The sequence below is a fragment of the Salvelinus alpinus genome, chromosome 6, assembly GCF_045679555.1.
Source record: "Salvelinus alpinus chromosome 6, SLU_Salpinus.1, whole genome shotgun sequence".
Taxonomy (NCBI): Eukaryota; Metazoa; Chordata; class Actinopteri; order Salmoniformes; family Salmonidae; genus Salvelinus; species Salvelinus alpinus.
The window spans coordinates 64679739-64690586 of record NC_092091.1 but is presented as its reverse complement, the minus strand read 5'-3'; the positions used below and the strand labels follow the sequence as shown (position 1 = coordinate 64690586).

Genomic DNA, 10848 nt, shown 5'->3' with positions numbered 1-10848 from the left:
ATTTTCATTTGGTACACTGTATCCACAAATGTAATATGCTATTTAAATGCCACGGGTAAAGGTTAGCCAGTATAGAGAGAGCATGCATAATGTTTCCCCAGGCCGGCGAATGTTTGTGATATGATATCATGCACTCTTCTTCAAGCCAAGCTATCTGGTATAGTCGGGTATAGCAAGGCCATTCTATGTGTGTGGATGGATGGAAAATGCCTTAGGTGATGTGTGTTTTGGACAGTCTTCAAACACACTTGCATTGCATAAATGGGTTCAGAAAGATCTTTGCAAGAGCTAAAACATCATCATCATTATGCAAGGTCCACTTTCTTCTTACGCTAATAATGTAAATCCATTTCCATTCCATGCACAGTACCAGAGGTGTGTATAAGCGGAATCCTTGTTGGCATGTACGTACCCACTGGGCAAGATCTGGTTGAATCAATGTTGTTTCCACGTAATAAAAAAAAGATATGGTAAGATGTTGAATCAACGTGGAAAACTGATTGGATTCGCAAAAAGTCATCAACGTGAGGCAATTTACTCTTTTCTCACCCAACTCTGAACCTAAATCCAATGACATGGTAACGTTTTTTGTTGATTTCACATTGAATTCAGGTAAATCAAAGCTCGACGTTGAAATGACGTGTGTGCCCAGTGGGTATACAGGTATATACATATACAGCTCTGACATAAATACATAAATAAAGAAATGGACTCGGGGTTTAATTATTAACAAGTACACAAGTGTATTTTATTTAACGCAAGCAAGTTTGTTCCTACAGTTAAAAAAAAGCCACTGTTTAAGCCGTTGGCACATGTATGTACAAAACAGATTATGAAGAATCGTACAGCCTGCTACAAAGCATTCTTAGTGAAAGTACAAAAGACTAATATGGGAGGAGAAAGCGGAAAGCATTGTCAGGTTTATACTGAAGAAGTGAATACGCAACATCATAACAAGTAGTATCTGTTTTATAAGACATGGCTTTCAAAAATGAATATGACAAACTAAAGGAGGAAGGGAAACAAAATCATTCACTACAACCTAATAGGCTATTTGTTTACTTAGCATAATACTGTTAGCGTAGGAACCGCAATACTGCACATATAAGAAATCAGTTGACTCAGACAGTCCAAGCGTAAAAATGAGAAATGAAAATGATAAAGAGAGAGGATTTTTAAAAACGTTTTGAATCAGTTAAAAACTATTACCACTGAATGCATAACCATGCCACAAATAACAACTAGATTCACGGTTCTTTTTTAACTAGATAATACAAGTCATTTTTTTCTTGGTTAATAACCAAACGCTGCATGACTACAGTACAGAGATTCAGCTTCAAATCCAAACGCACGTAACACCAAGAAAGAGCTCACGATGGTTGAATAAGTGCACCAAGACATTTTTGTTATTTTTTGTTAGCAACGGAATGATGAAACGCCGTACTGCAGAACTAGAGTAGTAGAATGAGTTAACACAGAGTTTGGTCCATACTCAAGTATTATAGTTTTAATTGTTTTATAGACATTTCATGTTTTTTAGTATAGCTTCACAGACAGTCAGGGTTTGGGTCCGTTTTTTTTCAATTCAGTAAATTCTGCAAGAATTTCAGTCTATTTCCTGAATGGACAGGACATAAATGGAATTGAACCCAACCCTGCAGACTGTTAAGTTATCTCTCAATGTGATATTCAACTTTTTTCACTTGTAGCAATACGACCGTTTCAGGCCTAAAGCTTGTTCATCCGCTTGCCGTCTAGATTTTGTTACCATATTTATTTCACTGGTATCTCTGAAATGGACGTTCACAAGAATATCACCAAACTTTGACCAATGAAATGAATGACCTGAAATTGAAGTGTCTCACATATATGTATATATTTATATACCGTAGATATATATACAGAGCAGAATACTGACAAAAAAAAACATCTTATATTTTTTCTTCTGATAACTTGCATTTAAAAAGTTGAAGATTAAAACATAAAAATAAAACCTGTAAAATGTTATTTGCATGTGAGTTATGGCTTGCGATGGATGAGAAAAGTGGTTTTCTACAGAGTTTCCCCCACGGCAAAATCCTGAAAGGCCATTCTATCAGATGAATTTCTACGTCATGTCATTCCCACAAGCCTCTTCTTCCTCCTTATACTACATATCATCATCATCATCATCTTCATCCCTCCGCTGACTTGCCACTCAAACAACTGTTTTCTTTTCACAGTTTCAGAACACTATTATTATTGACAGACAATCAGTCTTTTCACTTTGAATGACTAGGCTACTCAACAAAGCTAGCATACATTTCTGACAGGCCAAGCTACAGTTATAGCAATATGTAAAAAGTCACTTTAAGGTACTTTTTGTTTGTTTGAAAATCCCTGGCACTCCCAACCAATAAAGAATTCTCTGAAAAAAGATTCTGTACATAGTTTTTATACCGGCGATGCTTACTGTTTCGGAAGCTTATTTATGCTGTAATTTACCTGTAAATTATACAAGTTCGGTCACATTTTGGTCTTGTTAAGTGGATATGTTGAAATAAAATGTATGTTAAAACCTATGTAGGATTGGAGCTCCGTTGGATGACGAGCGTTTAGGAACGTATAAATATATTACACGGAAATGTGAATTAAAAAGCGATAAAAACTCAACAGCCCCCAGCCCGACCCCTCCTAAAACCAAACATAAATAAATGGAAGTACTCGACGTCGAGATATAGAACAACACGGTAAAAAGCAATGACACATTGTAAAAAGATGTGCTACTACTGATATACAAAATGCAAATGGAAAAAAGAGGGGAAGAGGTAGAAGAGGTGAAAGAGGGAAAGGGGTAGGATATAAGAAGAAGAAAGGGCAGAGGAAAGGGAGGAGTAAGAGGAGGAGAAACAGAAAGGAAATCTCAATACAGGAAAGAAGGGTTCGTCAGAGAAGACACACGATATCCCGCAGGAACGACTTGTCTCATCACACCCGTAAGCTTAGTGAAGTCGAAACCACCCACAACACGACACGACACCACAAACCCCCCTTACACTTGTGCCCCTAAGAACATAAACACCAGACATTGAATAGCTCGTGTGGTTGCTGTGTGTGTTCTGCTGCGTGTGTGTCATGGACGTGTGTGTGTGTGTTGGAGAGGGAGGGAAGGATAGGGGGGACGGGACGGACGTGTGCTTTAGGTGTAGGCATTGAGACGCTCTTTAGAGCGAGTGGAGTGGATGTCGTGGAGCTCCTGCTCCTCCTTGGACTTGATGTCCTCGTACTTCTGCATCCGACACGCGTCCTTCACGTAGGCCCAGTTAGCGGACAGTACCATTAGGTAGTGGACCTGTATTAGAGGGACACATGGGTTACAGGGATGTTAGTGGGAGGATTGTTAACCGCTCGACCAAGCCTATACCTCAGGGGAGAGTGTATTGATTAATTAATTAGGCTGAAACAGAATTAGTTACATAATTAGACAAAGCTATAACCAAAAACCCAAAGCAGATCTTTTAGTGGCACTGTGCCTTCATTGGTTTAAAACCAAAACCAACCAAAATGTAAGGGATGGATTAGTTGATCAACCTTATTCTTTAGTGAGCTCTGTGTCTGTTACGGCTGTGTCAGCATTTGTGCTAGTCAGGTGAACGGGGCGTGACAGGAGAGCCCGGTTATTAATATACCTATCGATAGCAACCAGAGGGTCTTGGTTATTATAATCAGTGGTGCCAGCAAAGCATATTTGAGTGAATAACAACAGAATCATGTGACGTGACCGATGACAGAGCTGGCGATGCTTTGGGGGCGACCCCTAAGCTCCTAGGTTCAGAGTTCAGTTCGGCCATGTTGATATCGAGGCGGTCGGCTCCTCTCAGCTCCTGACGGCGTACAGTGATGTCACTGAGACCACTGAGGTCAGGGGTAAAGGTGATGGGCCAACCGATAGGCCCCCGTCAGAAGCGGGTGCAGTATTTGCCCAGACTCTGAGACGTCAGGAGGACATTGTTACGGATAAGGACCGTGGCAGCTGACGCCTGTCCGCATCAGACCAGAGAGAAAGAGAAAAGGAGAGAAGCAGTTATTGGACTCTGGGTCGCGTTCATTAGGCACCAAATGGAAGAAGACGGACTGAAACAGGTAGCGACTACGTTGAGTGCCCTCCCTAAGGAGCATATCCCTGATGTGTTTCTGCAGTAACTCTTTTCTCCACTGAGAGGCAGCGAGGTGTCAGTGATCAGCCAACCAGAGCATCTGCTGCAGAGGTTCTGAAGAAGTAGTTATGAGGTAATTAAATAAAGAAAAACACCTGCACTCCTCTGGTCCAGTGTATTGCATTTATCTAATGATGATATTGTGTTCTAATGATGATGTGAAGATTAACATGCCTAACGAATTCCCTAAGCTTGGGATAATGAAGTTATTCTATTCTTTTGTTATATAACGACATGACCCAAACTCCTCATGAATAAACAGATTCACCAAGATAGATCCAAGTTGGAGATACAGACAGTACTTCCTTCATACAATCTCACAGTGATCTAAGATAATTTATCACAGAAAATATTAGACGAGAAGATGGTACATCAATATTGTCTATGCAAATTGATTTCTTACCCATTTTCTAAACCTTAGCCGGTGAGAACTAACACGAACACACTTAGGTGAGTCATCTCATTGTGTATTACCATAGACATCCACTGGGTGGCCAAAGAGCACACAGTTGGGCCACAGATACAGACTCTGTGTTGTGAAGAACCACTCCCGCCCAAATTGATTACCATTTCATTTTCTCTTGTCTTTTATAGACCTCAGACAACGAAGCAACAATGTCCTATTTTGTAGATTTAAAACATTACATCATGGGTCTAAGGACTGGAAATGTATGACGTTGTTTATGTTTTGTGGTAACAGGAAGCTGTTATGGACATATCTATTTGATGACAACCAAACCATAAGAAACTAGTGTCATGTTTTGACAAAACATTTCGCTGTTATTTTCCCTATGAACATATGTTTTTGTTTAAAAAGGAACTAGATATCGAATAACAGCCTTCATTAAATGTGTATCCTTCCATCCTAGCTACAGACGCAGCAGTCTTCTCCAGTGAAGACGGTTGCTCCAGTCCTCACCATCACTTAGCTGCTCTCAACAAGCTCCTTTCTTCTCCCCCAGTTTCCATGGCAACTGCGCCCTGTGCTTCTCCATCGCTAGGTTAACACCTCCCTCTAATCAACAGCTCTCTCTCTCTCTCTCGCCCTCTCGCGCTTTCTCTCTCTCTCTCTCTCTCTCTGTCGCTATGTCTTACTCTCTGTGTGTGTCTCTCCCTCTCAGTGTCTCTCAATCACTCAATGTCTCTCTCTGTCTGTCTCTCTCTGTGTCTATCACTCGATCAGTCTGCCTCTGTTTTGCACTTTCTCGATCTACCTCGCTCTTAACACTGGGAGGACCTCTTTCAAAGTCAGCAGCATAAAAAACAGTCCGTTTTTCCTCCCGATTACCAATCTCTTGAGTAGTATAACCTTTGGTATGTCCCCACACAACAAGACAATCCTCTCCCACTAAGGTTTACCTTGCCTGCCTAGCTTTATGTGTTCAGACAGAGGGGAGGGAACAGAGTGGCGATGCTATCAACAGACATTTAAGGACCAATAGGCAGGTCACACAACCCTCAGACATAAAGTAGAGCTGTCATTGTCTCACCATGGCGATAACTGCAGCCCCAGCCCCGGCCAGGGCACAGGCGAACAAGTGGAACGTCATGTCCAGCTGAAAGACAATCAAACACAACACAGCTTTATTAGTCACCAGGAAATGAAGACAACTAACAACAACGGTGCTTGCTTTGTTGGTATTCAAAATGGGACTCAAAGCATCGTTCCAACTTGTAATGTCTGTGTTTACAATATTGCCAGGTCATGTTGAGATTAATAAACTAAATCACAAAGTGGTTGCTTTGAGAGTGAGAGAGGGCAAGATGTATTAAGATTTGTCCCAGTCCAATATTAGCTCACTTTTTCAAAGGGAATTAAACAAAGGATTAAGGAGGAAAAAGGTTAAACAAAAAGACAGACTAATCTTTATTAAGCTTTTTTTTGTTCCCTTTCCACAAGAGGTTAAAGTTCAAACCCCTAGAAACCTGGTAGCGCCACTACACTCATCACACTCACACAAATCACCATTTAAAATGACAGAGGAACCCTATAGCAGTGTTCCCAATCCTAGTCCCGGGGTCCCAAAGGGGCGCACATCTTGTGTTTTAGCCCTAACACTGACACACCGAATTCAAATCAAAGGCTTGACGATGAGTTGATTGGTTGAATCAAGTGTGTGAGTGTTAGGGCAAAAACCAAAAAGTGCACCAATTTTGGTCCCCAGAGCCAGGATCGGGAAACATTGCCCTAAAGCATTTATGATTTTAGAAACATATTCCACCTCTATGGACAGACAGCCTTCAATGTGAGAGAGGAGCCTAACCCCTGAGGTGCGGCGATCACTAAAGGTCACAGCCAACAGAACCTCGCCTCCCCCCTTCATCGCTCCCCAGCCACACACACACACACACTTACCTCGTTAGACTCACACATCTTAAAGAACTTCTCGGAGCCCGTGCACACCTTCCTCTCCTCCCCGATAGTTACCATGCCTGCGAAAAAACAACAATCCATTTCACATTTGCATTTCAAGTGACTTAGCTTGGCCGGCGCTTCGATCCACAGAGACCTAACAACAGCTACTGCAGCGAGTTACAACAAACACTCATGTTAAAGGGCTGTAAAATAGATCTCCTTCAGGAGCATTAAATAACTGCAATGAAATGTAAAGAAGATTGATTGAATTGTGTGTCCGCGAAGTGAGAAGACTAAACGACACACTATTCAGTACAGTATGCTCCATAGGTCATTGTCTTGTCAGACATCTTATCCACATTCATGATAGAACACAAACAAACAAACAAACAACTGGAAATAAACCACCAAAGCCCTGGTTAACCACTGCCAGTGTCAGTGACTGTGTACGTATTCGGTAAATGGCAACAGTGGTGTGAATGGATGGCGGCGCCACCCGGGCCCGCCCTTACCAAACTGGCGCAGATCCAGGCAGAGGTTGGCGCCCTCCACCACAGTGGTGTTCTGACAGAGGGTCCAGATGTTGAAGTACATGAAGACAGGCAGCGAGGTGAAGGCTGTCACACCCAACCAGGCCAGGAAGAAGATATAGGTCAACATAATGAACTGCAGGAAGAAACAGAGGACACAAGATAGAATGGTTTATTAGAGACAGAGGGAAGTGAGAGTGTTAAGGAAGAGCACAGAAGGAAATGAGGGAGGGGAATAAAGAGAGGGAAGAGAGGGAGGAAGGAGGAGAAGGACGGTCCATTAGAAAGAGAGAGGGAGGGAAAGAGAGGGAGGAAGGAGGAGAAGGAAGAGAAGGACAGTCCATTAGAAAGAGAGAGGGAGGGAAAGAGAGGGAGGAAGGAGGAGAAGGAAGAGAAGGACGGTTCATTAGAAAGAGAAAGGGAGGGAAAGAGAGGGAGGAAGGAGGAGAAGGAAGTGATCGACGGTCCATTAGAAAGAGAGAGGGAGGGAAGAGAGGGAGGAAGGAGGAGAAGGAAGAAAAGGAAGAGAAGGACAGTCCATTAGAAAGAGAGAGGGAGGAAGGAGGAGGAAGGAGGAGAAGGACGGTCCATTAGAAAGAGAAAGGGAGGGGAAGAGAGGGAGGAAGGAGGAGAAGGAAGTGAAGGACAGTCCATTAGAAAGAGAGAGGGAGGGAAAGAGAGGGAGGAAGGAGGAGGAAGGAGGAGAAGGACGGTCCATTAGAAAGAGAGAGGGAGGGAAAGAGAGGGAGGAAGGAGGAGAAGGAAGAGAAGGACGGTCCATTAGAAAGAGAGAGGGAGGAAGGAGGAGGAAGGAGGAGAAGGACGGTCCATTAGAAAGAGAAAGGGAGGGGAAGAGAGGGAGGAAGGAGGAGAAGGAAGTGAAGGACAGTCCATTAGAAAGAGAGAGGGAGGGAAAGAGAGGGAGGAAGGAGGAGAAGGAAGAGAAGGACGGTCCATTAGAAAGAGAGAGGGAGGGAAAGAGATGTAGGAAGGAGAAGGAAGAGAAGGACGGTCCATTAGAAAGAGAGAGGGGGTGGAAGAGATGGAGGAAGGAAGAGAAGGAAGTGAGGGATGGGCCCATTAGAGAGAGAGAGAAGATGACAGTTATAAGTCGGTAGAAGGCTGACTGACTCATCAGCTGTCATTAGCATTGGGCCATAATTCAAAGAAGAGACATCTTAAGCTGTAAGTTCGCCATCTCCAGATCTCTAATCCCGGCTCTCGGGTTCTTCCTCCAGAAAGACGTGTCCTAATTGTCTACCCTAATACTTATACCTATCCAACGCCTTCAGAAACAAAGGGAGCGGATAGGGCGCAGAGGATAGGGGTTGATTTAAGTGTGTTTCTTACCCAGGCGGAGACGCACCGTCCGCAGGCGGTGATCTTGAAGTCTCCGTACAGGTCCCTGATGGCGCCGGTGGTGAAGAAGCCCTCCACCATCAGCAGGATGCCGTAGACGAAGAACGCCGCCGCCACGCCATAGATGACATACTTCAAGATGTCAATCCTGCGGAGGAAGACAGAGAGACAGGAGCAGCGCGATGGGATCACTCAGTTGGTGTGGCTAGCACACCAAGACCAGCGATTTCATTCCCAGGAACCATAGAATTGGGAATTAGAATACTAATGAAATATTAATTGAATAGGATCTCTATGTACATTGAGTGTGCAGGCCATTTAGTACAGTACTTCACCATTACATGTTTTTTTAGGCCCAGCAGTCCCATTTATAGTCCAAATGCATTGGACTACAAATGATATTACTTCCAGCAGTGACAGACAGTATTCTGACTGTATACTGCAGTCAGTTTGCTTCCACAGTCATTCTGCATTTTTTTCCCTTGCTTGGACTAGTGGATAAGCTCTCATTTAGCTAATGAGTGTGTGTTTAATTCTGTAGGGTTATGTAAAAAGCTCTAATGTCCCAGGAAAAACCTGGGTAGGATAGTTGGGGTTAGCTCCATCTCTGCAGGTTAGGAAGCGATTTCAGAGATAGTGTTAGACAAACACAGTGGGTAGATTTCACACGCTTTCCTCTGATAAAGATGATTTAATAGAGGTGTAAAACTTGTTTTTTTAGTACCCTCAATCTGAAGTCAACTTCACACCTAGTACAGTAACATATTAGTGGCCTAGAAAGTGTATAGAAATCCCAGTTACATCAGTATAACAAGCCCAGATACATCAGTATAACAAGCCCAGATACATCAGTATAAAATGCCCAGTTACATCAGTATAACAAGCCCAGTTACATCAGTATAACAAGCCCAGTTACATCAGTATAACAAGCCCAGTTACATCAGTATAACAAGCCCAGTTACATCAGTATAACAAGCCCAGTTACATCAGTATAACAAGCCCAGTTAAATCAGTATAACAAGCCCAGTTACATCAGTATAACAAGCCCAGTTACATCAGTATAACAAGCCCAGTTAAATCAGTATAAAATGCCCAGTTACATCAGTATAACAAGCCCAGTTAAATCAGTATAACAAGCCCAGTTACATCAGTATAACAAGCCCAGTTACATCAGTATAACAAGCCCAGTTACATCAGTATAACAAGCCCAGTTACATCAGTATAACAAGCCCAGTTACATCAGTATAACAAGCCCAGTTACATCAGTATAACAAGCCCAGTTACATCAGTATAACAAGCCCAGTTAAATCAGTATAAAATGCCCAGTTACATCAGTATAACAAGCCCAGTTAAATCAGTATAACAAGCCCAGTTACATCAGTATAACAAGCCCAGTTACATCAGTATAACAAGCCCAGTTACATCAGTATAACAAGCCCAGTTACATCAGTATAACAATCCCAGTTACATCAGTATAACAAGCCAAGTTAAATCAGTATAACAAGCCCAGTTACATCAGTATAACAAGCCCAGTTACATCAGTATAACAAGCCCAGTTACATCAGTATAACAAGCCCAGTTACATCAGTATAACAAGCCCAGTTACATCAGTATAACAAGCCCAGTTAAATCAGTATAACAAGCCCAGTTAAATCAGTATAACAAGCCCAGTTACATCAGTATAACAAGCCCAGTTACATCAGTATAACAAGCCCAGTTACATCAGTATAACAAGCCCAGTTACATCAGTATAACAAGCCCAGTTACATCAGTATAAAAAGCCCAGTTACATCAGTATAAAAAGCCCAGTTACATCAGTATAAAAAGCCCAGTTACATCAGTATAGAAAGCCCAGTTACATCAGTTAGGCCAGGTCTACTGCTCATGTCACAATCTCCCGCCATTTCCAACATCTAGTAGAAGCACACACACACTTGCAGTCACTAGCACACACCCCCTCCCTCCCTCCCTCTCGGCAGGCAGAGTTCCGGTGAGCAGGTGCGCCCGGGACAACCCAGAGTGATTTCAGAGGGCTTAAATCCCCCAACGGCCCCGTGCCAAGACATCACGCAGACGTACAAACACAAGCATACACACACACACACACACACACAGGATATTGGAATCCACACAGGAGTGGAAAAATCGATCTCCGTCAGTGTGCTGCGTCAGGGAAAAATCTCCCTCCCTCCCACTCACACACATATTCATGATCAAACACCTGAGAAATACACCTGCCACGGCAGCAGCTACTCTTCCTGGGGTCCAGCAAAATGAAAGCAGTTTATACAATTTAAAAAATATTACAACACATTCACAGATTTCACAACACACTGTGTGCCCTCAGGCCCCTACTTCACCACTACCACATATCTACAGTACAAAATCCATGTGCACGTGTGTGTAT

General features: G+C 42.8%; 1 protein-coding gene across 3 annotated transcripts in view; it reads right to left on the bottom strand.

Annotated features, from left to right (window-relative positions):
* Positions 1-718: 718 nt before the first annotated feature.
* Positions 719-10848, bottom strand: part of gpm6ab (glycoprotein M6Ab) — a 72444-nt gene continuing 62314 nt past the window's right edge. For 2 of the 3 annotated variants that reach the window (XM_071407399.1, XM_071407397.1), the window contains exons 3-7: positions 8433-8589; positions 7065-7218; positions 6553-6629; positions 5687-5752; positions 719-3331 (exon numbers count right to left, since the gene is read on the bottom strand). In XM_071407399.1, the coding sequence (XP_071263500.1) occupies positions 3179-3331; positions 5687-5752; positions 6553-6629; positions 7065-7218; positions 8433-8589 (607 nt within the window). In that variant the 3' untranslated portion in view covers positions 719-3178. Of the gene's footprint in view, positions 3332-3812; positions 4020-5686; positions 5753-6552; positions 6630-7064; positions 7219-8432; positions 8590-10848 lie in introns of those variants that run through there. The other variant, XM_071407400.1, reaches the window with a different exon arrangement.